Source organism: Cnephaeus nilssonii (genome assembly GCF_951640355.1).
Source record: "Cnephaeus nilssonii genome assembly, chromosome: 15".
NCBI classification, from domain to species: Eukaryota; Metazoa; Chordata; class Mammalia; order Chiroptera; family Vespertilionidae; genus Cnephaeus; species Cnephaeus nilssonii.
In genome coordinates, this window is record NC_137086.1 from 19,388,906 (window position 1) to 19,408,694 (window position 19,789).

A 19,789-nucleotide genomic window follows, 5' to 3' on the forward strand; every position below is an offset into this window, starting at 1 on the left:
GGAAAAGCAATGCTATCATGACTCCCTCTGCACTGGAGAACTTTTGAAGGAAATATGCTACACGAAGTGTCCATTGTATTCTATGTTAGGTAGCCAATCTGAAAGCAATAAAGAGTTCCATTTAGTTGTCAATACTCATGAGTTAATACTTGGCCTACTTTTGAAATATTTACCTAAATTATCATTATTTCCTAATTATAAAAAATATATGTTCACTGTAGAAAAGTAAAGAACAACAACAAGAAAACAGAGGTTACCCTAATTAACATTATCTTTTTCATATACATCTTTTAAAAACTGTACAGCATATATAATTTTTTATAATTTGCTTTATTTCACTATTAAATTTAAGCTGACATTTCCCTAAAATTAAATATTCTCCTACAAGAAACACCAATCAGAAAGGATATATGCACCCCTATGTTCATAGCAGCACAATTCACCATAGCTAAGATTTGGAAACAGCCTAAGTGCCCATCAGCAGATGAGTGGATTAGAAAACAGTGGTACATCTACACAATGGAATACTACGCTGCTATAAAAAAGAAGGAATTCTTACCATTTGCAACATCATGGATGGAACTGGAGAGCATTATGCTAAGCGAAATAAGCCAGTCAGAGAAAGATAAATATCACATGATCTCACTCATTTGTGGAATATAATGAACAACATAAACTGATGAACAAAAATAGAACCAGAGACATAGAAACATCGAACAGACTGACCTACCTATGAGGGAAGGGGTGTGGATGGGAGGTGAGGGGGAAAGAGGTCAACCAAAGGACTTGTATGCATGCATATGAGCATAACCAATGGACACAGACAGTAAGGGTGTGAGGGCATGTGCTGGGGAGTGGGAGCGCCCGGGGAGAGGTCAATGGGGGAAAAAGGAGACTCATGTAATACTTTAAATCAGTGGTTGGCAAACTGCGGCTCTGTTGACTAATGAGTTTGCCGACCACTGCTTTAAACAATAAAGAATTTAAATTAAAAAAAAAATCTCCTACAACATAATTTTAAATGGTTACTTATAGATATAGATGTACTAGAATTTATTTCACCCATCTTTCATTGTTGGAATTTAGATTTTTTTAAAGGACTCTTTTTAATATTTAAACCGTAAGTTCTAAGGTTTAACTTTATTCACTAAATTTCTTCTCTTTTTTTAGAGGGGTGGGCATGTTTCATTATACATTTTCACAAATCTAGGGAAGCGGAAGAAACGTTCTCTGTATTTAAATGCAACATATTTTGGAGACTCTGAAAAGAACCACTGGGGAAGCAAAGGAGAAAGTAGAGTTGAATGTGGTTTTAACTACTTAGTTGCAACCTCAGAAAAGAAATGCTACCTCAAATCCATAACTTCCGCTAACATTTTGTTTTGAAAAATTTTAAACCTACAAAGATAAACCCCGTTTATCTAGTTTCACCAGTTCTTAACACGGTCCCTACAGATATGCACACGGCTCCACTTGGAGAGTACCGCCCAACCGGTCTTCCAAGTTCTAACCCGTGCCCCCTGCAGTCTATTCTCCATATTGAGTCAGGGCGACTGAGTGTGCCTGCACAGACTGCACACTGTGCAAAGACTCCTGGCAGGCGTGGGCGATGGGTGAGGGAGGAGGGAAAAGCAAGAGTTAAAATCCAGTCCATGCTGTACTCACCAAATCATGCACCCTGAGGCTACAAGTGCCCAAAGAAAGGACACCATTTTCTAATTCACATAAAGGCATCTACTGAATAGTAGCAATTCTGATCAGAGTGATTCATGTCACACACCCTTGCCTTAAACCCTGCAATGACTTCCCATCTTACTCAAAGCAAAAGCAAAAGTCCCCATAATGGCCCATAAAGTCCTACAAAGTGTAGCCTTTCACACTAACTGCCTATAACTCTCCTTTTTACCCATTCACTCTAGCCACTGGCTTCCCTGCCATTTCCTAAACCTTCTACGCATACTCCTGGCTTAGGGACTTTGCAATTGCTGTTCCCTCTGCCTTGAATGCTATTCCCTCAGCTAGTATCACAGCTCACTCCTTCATTTCCTTCTTGTCCCTGCTCAAATGATACATTAGAGAAGCTTTCTCTGATCACTGTACATAAAATAGCAACTACTGAAAATTCCAGCAACCTATTTTGGTATTTTCTATCACCTCTATCCTTCATTTTTCTCCATAGCATGGACCACCTGAAACAGTACATATTTATTTATGGTCTTTATACCTCAAATCTCCTTCTATGAAGACAAGGATAGTATTTTACTCATTGCTGTAATTCTAGTCCCTGAACAGTACCTGGTGCACAGTAGGCACTCAGTCAATATTTGCTGCCTGAATGAACATCTAAGACTGCAAGAACCTGTGATATGTTTCCAAAAAGAATGGCGCTGCACTGAACTCAGAAATTGGGCTCTTAAGTCAGAAGCTAAGGTGAAAATAGTTTAAATTACTTTGGAAAAGTCCTTAAAATGGTGCCAAGTTTGAGACAGCTATATTATTTCTCAATATGTCCAAAATGACCATTTTAATACCAGATGAAGTATTTGGTTGTGTTAGGCACTATGTGTGAAAAACGTATTTTTTAAATCCTAACATCATAATACTCAGCACATCAGAGGCTTACACTCCAAGAAGCACTTGCAAACTGAGACTGAGGGAATAGCAGATTCTTCTCCATTTCTTGCTCACTATGGGACTCAGTTTCCTTTAGTGGCAAGTTTAAACTACTTAAATGCTGTTTCCCTTTTTTTCCTGAATGCATTTAGCTGAATTCATTTAAGTTAAAAGCATGTATGATACAGTTAAACTTTAGCACTCATCTATATTCTTTCTAATAATATTTATTTATTATTTTTTTATTGAGGTATTATATGTGTACATATCTTACCATTACCCCCACACCCATACATGCCCTCACCCCCCCTTTCTAATAATATTTAGTTGAGAGTTATTCTCAGAACTGTGTATGTATGTGTGTGTGTGTGTGTGTGTAGCTTTAAAGAAATCTCCATCTCTAAGAATTCCCATAGAAAGCTCATAGTGCAGTTTGAGAGACAATTACAATTTTACATACATATTGCATAGTATGCAATAATACATCTTTACTCTCATTAAATATTCATTAGCGTTATCAGACTTTATTCATTATTTAAAAATTGACTGTGAGAGAAGCCCAGATATCACTGGTTATCAGGTGAAGCACTGGTGAAGATTTGGTCAATCTGGTTGGAAAAGAGATCATTCATCAATTAGAAAGACAGAGTCCAACCAGGTCACATACTGGAACCTTCAAACTATACAACCTAAGACATCCTCCTATACAATAAAAGGGTAAAATGCAAATTGACCCTAACAATGGAAAAACCAGGAATAACTGGTTGCTATGATGCGCACTGACCACCAGGGGGCAGATGTTCAATGTAGGAGCTGCCCCCTGGTGGTCAGTGCGCTTCCACAAGGGGAGAATCACTCAGCCAGAAGCCGGCTAATGGCTGGCCAGCGCAGCTGTGGTGGCGGGAGCCTCTCCTGCCTCCGCAGCAGTGCTAAGGATGTCTGACTAAGGGCTTAGGCCAGCTCCCCACCATTAGTTGGACATCTCCCGAGGGCTCCTGGGCTGCCAGAGGGATGTCTAACTGCCAGCTTAGGCCCGATGCCCCGGGGGAACAGGCCTAAGCCGGCAGGTGGACATCCCCCGAGGGGTCCCAGACTGCGAGAGGGGCAGGCTGGGCTGAGGGACAAACTCCCCCCCCCACCCGAGTGCATGAATTTTCATGCACTAGGCCTCTAGTACTTAAAATAATTTTCATTACTTTCCCCATTTCCAATATTTACTTTCCTTGTAACATTGGTTACAATAATGATATTACACTCAATTCACAGTGTCATGTGGAAGTTCAAGTTAACTTCACATTTTGAACTTCCAAAAAGAAAAAGCTGTTATTTGCCATCATGCCTTCAGACTATATTATAAAGAGGGGGACTGCAAAGTTTTAAAATAAGAGGAAGAATTAACTTGAGCAGAATTACTTGGCTTTTCTTCCCCCTTCTCTGAGCAACTGTTGTCCCAGAGAGTAGGAATTGACACTGTTTCCTTATTTGAACATTCAGAGAGCATACCTGGCTGAGGACCTTGATTCACTGAAGATACAAAAGTCATCGCCATCATCCCAAGTCCTACTTGAGGCCTTTCTATTGCCACCACTGCCACCACCACCATGAGATTTACTGGCGTTACTCCTGCCTCCTCTTCCTCCTCTAGAAGACCCTTTCCCGCTTCCTTTGCCTGGCTTGCCTTTTCTTCTTACTGAAGAACTCATTTTCACCTGCAAGAGAAAAAAGGAACACGGACCTCATGAAACCAGACAAGTATAATAATTCTTTGTTTTCAAAGTTATGAATATAGCCTATTTTTTAAAGCAGATCCGGAAACACTGCTTTTATTTTTGTTATTTATTTATTTGAGCTGTTGTTAATCCTCACCTGAGGATATTTTTCCATTGAGGAAAAAGCTGGATAGGACTGACTTATGTTTTTTGTTTTTGTTTTAAATATATTTTATTTATTTTTTACAGAGAGGAAGGGAGAGGGATGCAGAGTTAGAAACATCGATCAGCTGCCTCCTGCACACCCCCACTGGGGATATGCCCACAACCAAGGTACATGCCCTTGATTGGAATCAAACCTGGGACCCTTTAGACCGAAGGCTGACGCTCTATCCACTGAGCCAAACCGGTAAGGGCTGACTTATGTTTTAAAACAATTACTTTAGTGCTAGGTGAAGAATAAAAGGACTGGCTGGTGGTAGTGAGGAGGAGAAACCAGGAGGCCAGTTAGGAAATTACTGCAGTTATTCCGTGGGTGGATGCAGGGAAGCAGGAGCAAAAGAGCCCCACAAGCCCAGAGTCACAGGAGTCCCAAGAGAACGGAGAAAGAGAACTCCTCTGTTGAGGGAACTATGTATTCCAAACCTTAGAGCCCAAGCATTGGCCACACCCATTCTGGACAACCGTTTCTGTCCCCAGGCATTATTGACAGCAAGCACCTTCCCTCGCCCCCTCCAACTTTAGAGGGCCTACAGCTGTCTTCCCTTTGTTGGAGCCCTGGGGAGTGTACAGCTGTAGCTTCCTGGTGAAGCTGCCCAAATGACATGCCTGTAATATCTGGCCTTCCCTTTGCTCCTTTCTATCATTAATAACTAGCTAATTACAATGGTATCAAGGGATCATACAACTGACCAATGAATGCACAAATAAGTGGAACAAATCAATGTTTCTCTCTCTCTCTCAAATAAATCAATAAACATAAATAAACACATAAGTAAAGAAGAGTGGCTAGCCACCCAGACCAAGCCACAGCAAGCTTGCCTAAAGAGTGATCCACAACTTGTCTCACACCAACCCCCGAAAGTATTACCTTTACAACTTGATCTGGGATCTGCTCTCAAATTCTACATTTAGACTTGCGGGCTGTATTCAATATGACTTTCTTCAGCCGTTTTCCAGGGAACAGGAATTATGTTGCATAATCCATATAGATAGATTCCACTATTCTATCCCATTTTGCATAGGGCGATTTCAACTATCTTTTTTTCACCATGGACACAGGGGCCTAAGTTTGGCTCCAAGAGTATCCTTTGTTTCACACCCAAGTTTGGTTCCCGAGCACAGAATCACTAAGCTGGGCACTCAGCACTGACACACACCACTCCCCTTCCAGGCAAACCTCCGACTGACCCCATATTGCCAGCTCCGTGCAGATACCCAGACCTGGTACCTTTCCCCGAGCATGCAACGCCCCCCAAAGAGCCATTTGGTTTGAGATGGAGAAGGCAGGAAATGAAATCTGACCCCTCCAGCCCATCCCTTTACCCTGCCCAGCCCGAATTCAGCTCCCCCGCAGGCGGAGCCAGCTCAGCTGCCAACCCCCACCAGGCCCGGCCCCAGGGCCTGCGATCCTGCCAAACAGCTGGATCCTCAGAACCCGACCGCTTCGGGAGAGGAAGGCGGTAGAAGGGTCTGCACACTGACAACCAGGGCGACGCGCAGACCACGCACACGGACACACCCCTCGGCCGCGGAGGGGGAGCCGCAGCCGGCTCGCAGCGCCGCTTCCCGGGCGGCGGTCAGCAGAGAGCGCTCAGGGGCGAGGAGTCCCGCCGGGTCTCGCCACCCTCGCAGTCTCACCTGGAGCTGCTCCGCTGCGGCCCAGTTGCAGCGGCACAGCCCTGGCGCCTTCTGATTGGCTCAGACTTGGCCCCTCGCACTTTCGCTTCCGGGTGAGAGGTGCTTGGTCGCCCCAGCAACCGAGTCGCACTCTGCGCCGAGCCAGCGCTGGGTTCCCTCTACGCCTAGGAGCTGGCGACTCAGGGGGAATCGCAGAGTCCAGAAAATCTCTCCAGCACCTTTCTGCCAAGTGAGTGGCCCCCCTCCCGACGCCCCGAGCGGGGAAGGGCGCCTTAAATTAGAACTCGCCTTGGCCCAGAGCTCAGCCCCTGGGAACCCCGCTACCGGTGCGATTCGTCTCCTGAGCGTCCACCCTGGGGGTGGGCGCGGGGCGCGGAGAGCACCTCGCCCGAGAATCAGGAGACGGGGATTCCAGCTCCGATTCGGCGCGGGGTTCGCCGTGGTGCCGACCTCTCTGGGTTTCAGTTCCCTCTGCGCTGCCAGACGACCTCCGTCTCTTAGGTCCTTCTAGCTCTAACATTCCAAGGTTTCGAATGTGGAACCATTTAAGAGCAATTGAAAACAGTTCGGTTTCTCGTTTGATCAAGTTAAATGCTCTGTATTTAACGATTGCTTTCCAAGTGCCATTCATTCCCTGGACATTCAGTTCCTACTAGTAAGTGCTAATAACTGAGCTGGACACTAGGGTGAGAAAAGAAATGTGACTAATCCGTGATCCCTGACCTAAACGTCCTGCTATAGTGATGGGGATTGTGGCACAAAAGCCTTGTTTTAATAGGGCCCTGCGTGCTATGCGAGGGTTAGGCCCACAGTGTTGTGGGGGCTCCTAGAGGAATCTGGGGGTGAGGGGAGGTAAGAAAGGTTTTGCTGTTTTTCTTTGTTCCTCTTTCTGGGGAAATTTTTCAACCCTGTATTCCAGTTCACTAATTTATTTTTCAATTGTATCTTTGCTATTCAGCCCTTCAAAGGAGTTTTATTTCATCAATTATTTATTTTCTAGACTGCTAATTTGTTGTTTTTCATAACCACCAGCTCCTGTCTCAAGGATGTTACAATATTTTAAACTCTTCTACCTATTGTGCTATTAATTTTGTTTCCTCAGAGAGTATGAGCCTCTAGCTTTTCTCAACTGGCACCTAAATTAATTTTTTTTATTATTTTATTTTTTAATATATTTTATTGATTTTTTTACAGAGAGGAAGGGAGAGGGACAGAGAGTTAGAAATATCGATGAGAAACATCGATCAGCTGCCTCCTACACCCCCCCACTGGGGATGTGCCCGCAACCAAGGTACATGCCCTTGACCCAAATCGAACCTGGGACCCTTCAGTCCGCAGGCCAATGCTATATCCACTGAGCCAAACCGGTTAGGGCTTAATTTTTAAATTAAAAATATCAGTTCTCTTGCCTCACCCATAGAGATTCTGACTCAGTAATATAGGGTAGAGCCTAGGAACTTGCATGATCCATGCTTTGAGTAACATTCTAGTAGACTATTGTCCTAGAAGTTTGAGTTTATTTTTAACATGTGCTTTCCTAAAAGTTTAATATTTTAGACCACTAAATGTCCCAGTGCTCTGAGGCATAGGTCCACCCCAGCCCTTGGTTTCTTTCTTCCTATTTTACCTGGTCTCCATTCCAATCTCATTCTTTTTGCTCACCCCCACACTCACCCCTCATTTACTACCTTTATTTTCTTTTTCCTCCTTCTGCCAAGTCAGAGATTCCTTACTTTACCTTACATCTGAGACAATAGGTCATATAGGCTAACCAAGAAAAATAAAAACGTATGTCCGTATAAAAACTTATATGAATGTCCATAGTAGCATTATTTATAGCCGCCAAAACTGGAAATAACCCAGCTGTCCATCAACTGATGAATGATAAACAGAATCTGTTATTTCTGTACATGGACTATTATTCAGCAATAAAAAGAGATGAAATAATAATGCATGCTATAACATGGTTGACCCTTGAAAACATTATGTTAAGTAAAAGAAGTCAATCACAAAGGACTACATATTGTATGATTTCGTACATATATGAAATGTCCACAATACGAAAATCCATAGAGAAAGAAAGTAGATTATTGGTTGCCAGGGGATGGGGGTGGGGGTGGGGGTGGGGTTAGGTGGGAGTGGGGAATTAAGGCAATGGAAAATAGCTGAATTGGTAAATGATTCTTTTTGGAGTGATTAAAATATTCTAAAGTTAGATTGTAATAGCTACACAACTCTGAATATTCTAAAAATATTGAATTGTATAAAAGGGTATGTTTTGTGGTATGTAAATTCTATTTTAATAAAGCTGTTATAACAAACAAATAAGTAAAAATAGATCATCTAGACAAAATTATTTCCCCAGGACCCTACACTGGATAATGGAATGTCAAGTTATCATGACATGCTTGTGATCATAAGAAGTCAATCTATTTGGTTAGCTCTTAAAGTGCATTTGTTATAGGTCTTATGACATAAAAATATTTAAATTTATGTGACTTTTCCTAAATCTTTTAAAACAGCTGAAGAAGTATATAAGATAAACTTTATATTTCCAAATGGAGACAAGTATGGTAAGCATACATTTCAATTACTTTTTCTATACAGACTAAAATGAAATAGCTTAAGAGTGAAAAAATAAGACTGTCACATTTTATAAAACTACTATTGGAATGTTAACTCAATTTAATTAAATAACGTAGATGAAAAGATTTTAAATCTGAATTCTAATGTTAAGTCTAGGCAGTATGCCTTGGTAACCTTCCTGGTCATTGGGTCTTAATGACTATAAGACCTTGTATGCTCCTCATCTCTGGTCTCATTTGTCTCAGTGCTAGGGAGCCAAAGAGACCCATATGTGCAGTTGTGATTAGGCCTAAATATAAGTACTTTAAAAGAAATTATTTTATTATTTATGTTTGTTTTTGAATATATATATATATATATATATATATATATATATATATATACACACATACATATATACTAGTAGCCCATTTGCAGGAAGAATCCTGCAAGCAGCTGCTGTGGCCGCGTGTGCTGCCGCTACCACCGCTGTAGAGGCCGCCGCGCCTGCACCCGTGGGCCACTGCCGCCAGCCCCGCTCTGCCCGCCCGCCCGGCTCTGCCCGCCCCACCCTGCCCCGCCCGGGCTTTCCCTCTGGCAGCCACCTTGCTTTCTGCTTTTCCTCCCTCTTCCTTCTAAGTTGTCTTCAGTCTTCACTCCTCCCTCCCTCAGCATATGCAAATTAACTGCCATCTTTGTTGGGTAATTTGCATACCCGCCCTGATTGGCTGGTGGGTGTGGCTTGGGCTAGTGGGCGTGGCTTGGCGTAGCGAAGGTGCGGTCAATTTGCATATTACTGTTTTATTAGGTACGGTGTGTGTGTGTGTGTGTGTGTGTGTGTGTGTGTGTGTGTATTTAATTCTCACCTGAAGGTATTTTTTCATTGATTTTTAGAGAGAGTAGAAGAGAGAGGGAAAGACAGAAATATCAATGTGAGAGAAACATCCATTGGTTGCCTCCTGCACTTGCCCTGGAGCCTGCAACTGAGGTACATGCCCTTGACCAGAATCGAACCCAGGACTCTTCAATCTGCAGGCTGATGCTCTATCCACTGAGCCAAGCTGGCTAGGGCTATAAATACTTTATTACTTAGTCAAACAGGGTTCCCACTTATAATATTTAGTATTTCTCTCTTATTTAGATGGTGATTGTACAAGAACACCTTTTGGAATCGTCGAGAGAAATGGAATAGGTATTCATACCACTCCTAATGGGATTGTATACACAGGAAGCTGGAAAGATGACAAGGTATTATTGTTGGTTTGAATACTGACAGGGGATAAGTAAACCTATTAATTAAGTCAGTAGTCGGCAAACTGTGGCTCATGAGCCACATGCGGCTCGCGAGCCACGGTTTGCCGCTCTGTTGACTAATGAGTTTGCTGACCACTGTCATATACTACCCTTTACCTCTTTGCACACAATATGTCACAATTGCCTAATCCTCACAGCTTCCAACTACATGGTAACATTTAGTCTAGTCCAGTGATCGGCAAACTCATTAGTCAACAGAGCAGCAAACCACGGCGGCTCTTGCCGACCACTGAGTTAAGTGATTCCAGGCATTTCTCCATTAATCAAAAACACAAGTAGACTATACAATAAAAAACCAGATAGTTATCTGTATATATAAAAGGCTAATATGCTAAGTGTCCAACCATTTGACCAGTAGCTATGATGCACACTGACCACCTGGGGCAGATGCTCAATGCACTGGCATGGAAACATGGAGCAGACTGATGAATCTCAGAGGGAAGGGGACAGGAAGGATGGCGGGAAGAGATTAACCAAAGATCTTATATGCATACTAGAGGCCCGGTGCACGGATTTATGCATCGGTGGGGTCACTTGGCCTAGCCTGCACCCTCTCGCAATTCGGGACCACTCAGGGGATGTTGGACTGCCAGTTTCGGCCCGATCCCCGTAGGCCAGGCTGAAGGACCCCACCGGTGCACAAATCTGTGCACTGGGGTGGTTTCAGCCTGATCCCTGCAGGATGGGCCGAGGGACCCCACTGGTACACAAATCCATGTACCAGGCCTTAGTATTTAATACATATGAATATATGAGTAATATTAAACTTATGCAGAGAGCTAGTTATCATCATCTTTCTCATCTCCTATTCATTGAGTAAACTAAACTCATTACAAAATTTTCTCATTTAATCCTCAAAGCAATCATTAGCACTCCTATTTTACAAATGAGGTAAATCAAGTTCAGGTTTCTTACACCTAATAAGTGATGAAACAAGAATGTGTACCCAGGTCTGCTTGAATATAATTTTTGTTCTTCACAACTTTTGTACTGTTTCCTAGGTAACTAAACCAGTTGCCCTTTAAGATTTTTGATAACTCAAGGTATCTCAAGGACCCCTATTAACATCATCATGGTGTTCCAACCATGATGTTCAAATGCACCAGATCAGGAACATTTTACTTGGTGGTGAGGTGGGGGGAGAGAGGGCTTCACAGAAATAAAGGGTAATATAATGATTAAATCAGTGGTTCTCAACTTTTCTAATTCCGCGACCCTTTAATACAGTTCATGTTGTGGTGACCCCCAACCATAAAATTATTTTCGTTGCTACTTCATAACTGTAATTTGCTACTGTTATGAATCGTAATGTAAATATCTGTGTTTTCCGATGGTCTTAGGCTCTACAGCAGGTTGAGAACTGCTAGCAGGGTCGCCTAAGACCATCGGAAAACACAGATATTTACATTATGATTCATAACAGTAGCAAAATTACAGTTATGAAGTAGCAACGAAAATAATTTTATGGTTGGGGGTCACCACAACATGAACTGTATTAAAGGGTCGCAGAATTAGAAAGGTTGAGAATCACTAGATTAAATAGTAAGTGGATGATAGACATATGTGTACATTTTCAAAGTATTCTAGGGAAACTGAAGGTTAACTACTGAGTTATTTTCTTTGTTACAAACAGATGAATGGTTTTGGAAGACTTGAACATTTTTCAGGAGCAGTATATGAAGGATACTTTAAGAACAATATGTTTCATGGACTGGGGACTTACACATTCCCATCTGGGGCAAAGTATACTGGAAATTTCAATGAAAATAGGTAAGCTTAAAATAAAAAGTCACTATAGTTCTAAAAGATTCTTTTCAGGCATGATTGCTTAAATATTATATTTAGTTAATGTTAAATATTCTTTTGTAATATATTTTGTTAAAATGTATTTATAACATATTGAGTAAGAAATGTTGGGCTATTTTTTTAGGAGAAAAAAATCTTATGAGACGCTAAGACCATCATGAGCCTTCAAAAGAAAATCATTCAGCCCAGCCGGTGTGGCTTAGTGGTTGAGCACTGACCTATGAACCAGGAGGTTCGATTCCCAGTCATCGCACATGCCCTGTTTGCGGGCTTGAGCAGTCGATCAATGTTTCTTTCTCATCAATGTTTCCATATCCCTCTCCCTTCTTCTCTCTAAAATCAATAAAAACATATTTAAAAAATAAATAAAGGGAGAAAAATCTAACCATGGAATAAAGGTCTGTTTGTTTAAGTGAAGTGCATTTTTATCACTCCAAAGAGTCCAAGGAAACACCAGCACAGAACACAGCACTCCAAACATAGTTGACAGTAAATGTTTGTTGAATAAATAAATGACCTAATATGAACTTTTCATTTTTTAACTGATTGTTTGGGTTTTTATGTAAACTTAGCATATCCTAAAATCTTATACACCAAAATTTGTATAATGACAGTATTCATTCGAAATAGTAATATTAATAGTTTGGGGTTTTTGTAGGATATGAAAACAGGATGCTGGGTTTTAAATCAAAGTCTCAAAATAGAAAGCTATAATTCTTCAGACATAGTATATAATATGTCACAGTCTAGAAGATAGTCTTAAATCTGGACTGTAAATTATTAGTCTTGATTAATGAACAAACTTATTTTTTACTATTACAGGGTAGAAGGTGAAGGACAATATACTGATATCCAAGGACTAGAATGGTGTGGTACCTTTCATTTCACAGCCGCTCCAGGCCTGAGACTAAAGCTCCACATGTAGATTTTCTGCATTGAAGTTTAATGTGGTAATTGAAGATTTAGTTGTAAGGAAACCAAATCTGTGGAATGAAATAACTTCATACACTATCTCTATATTATAATATTGCCAATAAAGTCATCATTCACTTATGCCTTTTTTATTAACTTTACTTTCATCATCTTATAATTATTTCAAATTATGTGATTCAGTTCAGAGTTTTCTCATTTTAATAAACACAGCAAAACTATCCAAATCTTGGCAAAGTCAATGTCCAATTCTGTGCCTGAATTTTGTCATCTTTAAAAAGTATGTCTGTGTTAAAGGAAATTATCTAGGAAATGAAAAGACAATTCACAGAATGGTAGAAAATATTTGGAAATCACATATCTGGTAAAGGTTTGGTTTCCAGAATGTTAAAGAACTCATATAAATATCCTATATTTTGAAAGGATAGTATGCAAATTGTCCCCTCGATTGGAGTTCTTTCAGGAGTTGACCAAGGGGCGGGCCAGCCGGGGGAAGGGAAAGAGGCCCTGGCCAGCAGTGGTGACAGGCAGCCAGGGGAAGGGAGGGAGTACCGGGCCAGCAGCCAGCAGCCGCTAGGGACCCTACCAGTGCACGAATTTCATGCACTGGGCCTCTAGTCCTGTATAATAAAAGGCTAATATGCAAATCGACTGAAAGGTGGAATGACTGGTCACTATGACACACACTGATCACCAGGGGGCAGACGCTCAATGCAGGAGCTGCCCCCTGGTGGTCAGTGCGCTAGCGCCGCTTAGTCAGAAGCCCTGAGCCAGGATCATGGCTGGCGAGCACAGCGACAGTGGCAGGAACCTCTCCTGCCTCCATAGCAGCACTAAGGTTGTCTAACTGCTGGCTTAGGCCTGCTCCACGCATGGAGCAAGGCTAAGCCGGCAGTCGGACATTCTCCAAGGGCTCCTGGACTGCGAGAGGGCACAGGCCGGGCTGAGGGATGCCCCCGAGTACATGAATTTTGTGTACCGGGCCTCTAGTATATAAATAAAAAGATAACGCAATTAAAAATTGGGCAAGGAATTTGAATAGACATTTCTTTAAAGAAAGAAAATAAGTCTAGTAAGCAAGTGAAAAGATGCTCAAGATCATTACTTTTTAGAGAAATATAAATTAAACCCACAATAAGATACAACTTCATAATCACTAGGTTGGCTATATTTAAAAAGACAGATGATAATAGAAGTTAGCAAGGATGTGGAGAAATTGAAAACCTCAAACATTGCTAGTGGGAATGTAAAATGGTGCAGCTGCTGTGGGAAAACAATTTCTCAAGAAGTTAGACATGTACTTACCAAATGAACCAGCAGTTCCTAAGTATGTACCCAATAGAAATGACTTGTACAAGAATATCCATAGCAGCATTATTCATAACAGCCAATACTGGAAACAACCCAAATGTCCACCAACTGATAAATGGATAAACAAAGATGGTATATCCATAAAATGGAATATTATTCAGCCATAAAAAGGGATGAAGTACTGATACAAGCTACAACATGAATGAACCTTGAAAATACTGTACTATGTGAAAGAATCCGGTCACAAAAGGCCACCTACTGTATGGCTGTTATGTGAAATGTCTAGATTAGTGGCTGCCAGGGGAGGAAGGAGTTGGGAGGAATGGGGTTTCTTTTTTGGGTGATATAAATGTTCTGGAATTAGTGGTCATAGTTGTCCGACCTTGTGAATACTAAACCATTGAATTCACATTAAAAGGGAAAATTTTGCATATGGTATGTGAATTATAGCTCAATTTTCTAAAAAAGAGATCTTTGTGTCCTCACACATTCTATGGCTAGAAAGCGTTACCTTCTACATAAAATTTTTTTCAGTTACCAGAACAGCACATGACAGATACATATTAAAAAAATTACAATAAAGACCTGAGTGTTTTTGCTGAAACTATTATTCTGGAACTGATAAAAAATAGTGCATGCAATAGATAACTTCTGTATCATATTTCTTCATTCAAAATCTTATTAAAATGTCTATTTCTCAATATATTATTGCCAAAAAATTTTTAAAATTTTTTGTTGTACTATAAATCTGTGTTGAATGTATTTTAAGCCCTAGCTGGGTAGCTCAATTGGTTAGAGTATAAGCCCAATACACCAAGGTTGCAGGTTCCATCCCTGTTCAGGGCACATATAAGAATCAACCAGTGAATGCATAAATAAGTAGAACAACAAATTGATCTCTCTCTCTCTCAAATAAATTAAAAAATATTTAAATGTATTTTACAATATTGAAATAAAAATGGTAATTTTGTTAGTTTTCATAATAATAGCTTTACATTTAATTTCAAAAGACCCTATTTAGTAGTATTCAAAGATATAGTTTAAAAATTAGACATTTTTGGATTTGTTGCTTAGCATTAACTGGTATTCTTTTAGAATTAACTATTATTGTACTAGAATTTTTAACGAGATAAATACTGGATAGGTTAAGATAAGGCAAGAGGATGTCTTTTGGGAGGAGGACATATAATGCAAATTCAAAATTTCTGGAAAATATAAAAAAATATCTGCTTTACCGCAAACTAAAATTTCCCAAATATTTTTCTTTGAATTATTTAAAATGGCAAGATACATATTTTTCTTTTAAAATCTTTAACTTTATTGATATATAAATAACTTTTTAATGCTCAAGTTTCCAACTTTCTAAGATACCAAAGTCATCCCTCTTAAAGTTTTCCTTCTTTAACTCCTTGAAACTAAACACAGTTCAGTTATTTGATTAGTTGATGCTAGAATTTGACCTAGAGCTTATGTAATTAGAAGAGACACTAGTTTTAGCTCATTTAAAAGCCTAGTTAGCATATGACAGTCTCCTTTCTGGGGAAGTCAAGCCTCTCTACTGCTGCTTTTTATAACCTCTAAGTTAATTCAGAATCCAGATAAGCCTTGATCCAAGGATGATATAACCACAGCAAGCACCATGGGGTAAGTGTGCTTTTATGTGCTTTGAGATGGGAAATAGTATAAGACAATAAATTCCATCAATCCTTAGTAATTTCAATTCAAAATATGCTAACATTAAAGAATAACATTTAAAAATAAATAACTTTTTATTCAAAAGTTATAACAATTTATAAAACATTCATTTTCTTGCTTAGTTGTAAAATTGTCATAATCTGCCTTTGTAGGTTATCAATGAATGATATGTTTGGGGACTGAAGAGTTTTACATATTTACATATTTAATGGAAGCTGAGTTAAATTTTGAGAGCAATCTTAAAGAATGACAGGGTTCTTTCTTTCATTGAAAAATAGTTTTTATAATTTTTAAATTTTTATATTTTGTATGTTCTGATTATGTTTTTGAAATGTAATTTTATGCCTATTGAATCTAATAAAAATCAGGATTAAAAAGAAAAGAATAACAGGGTTCTTGATTTACATTGCAAATAAACCCAACATTTCTTTGGGATTAAGAATAAAAAATGAAAAGATTAGTAATGAAGGGAGGTTGGTTTGTGCCTTTTGTAACACAGAAAGGGACAAAGGTGTTCACTCCTCTATGTACAGAAAAATGTGTACTGATTAATTACACAGAGGCATTAGTGAATCTTAATTCTAAACCTTTGCAGGGTCTTAGGAACATGATGAGAAGAATTGGGTTTCACTTGAAAGGTTTCTAAAGTGAGAACAGTATTCCATAATAGTTAGTATTGGAATTATATGGGTTTTATATGCTAAAGCAATAGTATTCTTAAAATATAGAAATTAATTTTTTATCACCCTTTTGTCTTTGTTAATAGCTCCTTTTAATACAAGATTTTATTGCTGCAAATGACATAGCCATTTCATTGAAGGCACTTCCATAGGGTTTACCATAAATGAACAGAAATTTATACTAGAGAAATAACTTTTTGTCATTTTTACTCTAAAGTTTCCATGAATTTAATTAACATCTATATCTTTGTTAATACCCTGGGTTCTGAAAATGCAATTTGAACCAGTCTGAAACCTCAGAGGCTTTTGAAAGGAAGATGATCAAAATACTGTTAACTTTTAATACAAATATAAAGGTTAACAGATAAGTGCCTTGTATAAATTTCATATACATTTATTTCTCCCTCTCCCTCCCTTTTTTCTTTAATGCCAGTAGTTCTTAACCTTTTTGAGAGTCAAGTATAATTTTAAGAATCTTTGGATCAGCCCACCCCCTCTGCAAATCACACAAAATTTTCCGTACAAATCACACAAAATTTCCCATGCAATTTCAGCATATTTACAGATGGTCTGAATCCAATCTATGGACCCCAGTTAAGAACCTTTGATTTTGAGTTTTAGGACTGGAGTATGAGTTGCTAAATATTTTTCTTAGTTTCTGTATTTTTGTAAAATGTAAAAATGTTTAGGTTAATAATTCCTGATAATTTTCTCTCAGGGATAATGCTGAAGATGCTGATTCTCATACTGATCATCTCTCAGTATACACACACACACACACACACACACACACACACACACACACACACTTTACATGAGAACGAAACACAATTACCAATATCCATAGTTTTGACGATCACATTACTGCTGCTTGTCCCCAATGATTTGATTAATTGTATGTGCTTTCAACAGTGCCAGGAATCACCTTGGGAGTCATGAAGGGAAAAAAAACCCTCATTATTTTATTTGTAAGCTGCTTTCAATGCTCCAAAAAAGGTGAACTAAACCATAAATTGCTAGATATTACACAGGACACTCTTCTAATTGGTAGGTTCACGATTGTTTTGTTGTCTGTTCCTGCCCTTATTGAGAAAAGAGGTTAGTAAGTATTAATACCCACTTAAGTTTTCCTAAAATAATTAGAAAAAGAAAAAGAAAGTGGCAGCTGATCAGATGTTCAAATTTGTCTATTTGAGGAAATCTCTAGAATATATCCCCAGAAAATGAAAAGTAGCTGTTTGGGATTTTTTTGGGAGGTGCTTGGGGGTACTTATTTCAAAGCTATTTGACAATACAATGCCTTATATGGGTCTATGCCAGCTCTTTTTATTTTTCTTCCGGCTATGTTGGCACAGTTTTAGTGAGCAACAAGAGGCAAATATTAGAAAATTCTTATGCACTCTAGAAAGCCTCCTCCGTCTCTTAAATTTTCACTAGATTACTATGGAGTGTGTAGGTGTGTGGAGTGAGTAGGAATATGAATAAGGGTGGGTAAAGGGATAACTGGAGAAAAGCGGAAGAACCTTACCTGTAAGGTACCCAGATACCTGCTATTTACCATAACACCTGGGCAAAGGATGCACAATGGAAAAGAAGGGATGGATGCATTTCTTTGCTGAGATACGTTTCAATCTTCTTTCCCCATCTAGCAGTTACTCAGTGCACTCCTGATTGACATCTTGAGGGGAAAAAAGTTAAGGCTCTGCTAAAATTGTAGAAGTTCATGGTTACAGCATGTTCAGCCTTCTTTTAGTTTCCCATTTCAAATAACGTAGAAGGATTTAAAAAGTTCTTTAGCAGATATATTCTCCACTTCTGAATCTGAGAATGACAACTCAACTCTTTCCTGGGCAGAGCAGACATGTAACTCATGCAGTGGCCTTTGAAATGTTGCTTCTATCTGTGCCTTCCTTTCCTTCCTAATGGTTGTTTGCTTAATTCAGGTCATGGTTACCTTTTACTTGGATTAAAGGTGCCCACTCCCTGGCCTCTTTGCGGCTGGTCTTTCTTCTAAAGTGCCACAAGAGGCAGCTTCTTGCTGAAGACATGTGATCTAGTTACTCCCTTGCTTAAAAACCGCCAGTGACTCCATCTCTCCACTGCAGAGCAGCCTCCGAAGATATTCATGGCCCCAACCTCCCTGTCTAGCCTTACCTCCTAATCTACCCTTGATGGTCCTAGGATCCCTAGATAATGCCTTGTAATTTCCTACCTCTGTTCCTTTGCTGGTCTTCTTTTTATCATATCTACACATTGTTCAAAGCCCAGCTCAAACCCTATCTTCATGAAACTTCCTCTAATCCCCACAACTGAACTCTCTCTTCCTCTGAAAGCTTTAGGCACCTTATACTTTTCTCATTGCACTTGTCACAGTTTATCACACTCGTGTGTCTCATCTTTCCTACCAGATTTCCTACTTGGAGGATCAATGTCATCTTTATAATTGTCCCAGCACCTGACACAGTGCCCTTTACATAGTTATGTGCTTAGTAAATGCTTATTGAACCGAAATGAACTGTTTTTCCTATCATCTACAATGAAAGCTAAAGACTTAATTTTAGCTGAACTTCCTTTTTCTTCCCTGATAAAGTGGCCCCATTTTCCACTATCTGGGAGTTAAAATTCCTATCTGAAGAGGCCAAATGAGTGTAATATCCAAAATATGAGTGATGCAAGGGAGAAAGGGTGGGAACAAGGACTGTAGCGACACATGAGAGCAGTGGTTCTCAATCTTCCTAATGCCGCGACCCTTTAATACAGTTCCTCATGTTGTGGTGACCCCAACAATAAAACTATTTTCATTGCTACTTCATAACTGTAATTTTGCTACTGTTATGAATCGTTATGTAAATATCTGTGTTTTCCTGTGAAAGGGGTCGCGACAGGTTGAGAACCGCTGTCAGGAGTCGCCTAAGACCATCGGAAAACACAGATATTTACATTATGATTCATAACAGTAGCAAAATTACAGTTATGAAGTAGCAACAAAAATAATTTTATGGTTGGGGGTCACCACAACATGAGGAACTGTATTAAAGGGTCGCGGCATTAGGAAGGTTGAGAACCACTGCATTAGAGGCTTCTGAAGAATGAAGAATTTGTTAATAAACAGCACATACATGCTCAAAGGAAGCAAGAAGGAAGCTTTAAGAATAAAAAATGCCTCTTGGTTCTAGACAACTTCCTGGAGTGCCAGCCTATAGGGTTGGGATCACCTGTATGTAATAGTGGCTTAAATAAGCTAGACATTTATTTCTCTCTTAGATTAAAAAAATAGATAAAAAAGCCAGCCCAGCACAGAGCTGT

The 19,789-nt window shown here is 39.7% G+C and overlaps 2 protein-coding genes across 6 annotated transcripts in view; one reads left to right on the forward strand and one right to left on the reverse strand.

The window, feature by feature from the left end:
* Positions 1-19,789, reverse strand: part of DHX57 (DExH-box helicase 57) — a 111,941-nt gene that overhangs the window by 43,401 nt on the left and 48,751 nt on the right. The window contains exons 1-2 of one of the 5 annotated variants that reach the window (XM_079792084.1): positions 6,183-6,206; positions 4,117-4,322 (exon numbers count right to left, since the gene is read on the reverse strand). In XM_079792084.1, the coding sequence (XP_079648210.1) occupies positions 4,117-4,316 (200 nt within the window). In that variant the 5' untranslated portion in view covers positions 4,317-4,322; positions 6,183-6,206. Of the gene's footprint in view, positions 1-4,116; positions 4,323-5,412; positions 5,690-6,053; positions 6,161-6,182; positions 6,207-19,789 lie in introns of those variants that run through there. The other 4 variants (XM_079792086.1, XM_079792083.1, XM_079792085.1 and 1 more) reach the window with 4 other exon arrangements.
* MORN2 (MORN repeat containing 2) lies at positions 6,299-12,920 on the forward strand. The gene is made up of 5 exons (XM_079792088.1): positions 6,299-6,411; positions 8,705-8,755; positions 9,889-9,995; positions 11,695-11,831; positions 12,690-12,920. The coding sequence occupies exons 4-5, from the start codon at positions 11,695-11,697 to the stop codon at positions 12,790-12,792; spliced, it is 240 nt and encodes a 79-aa protein (XP_079648214.1). The 5' UTR covers positions 6,299-6,411; positions 8,705-8,755; positions 9,889-9,995; the 3' UTR covers positions 12,793-12,920.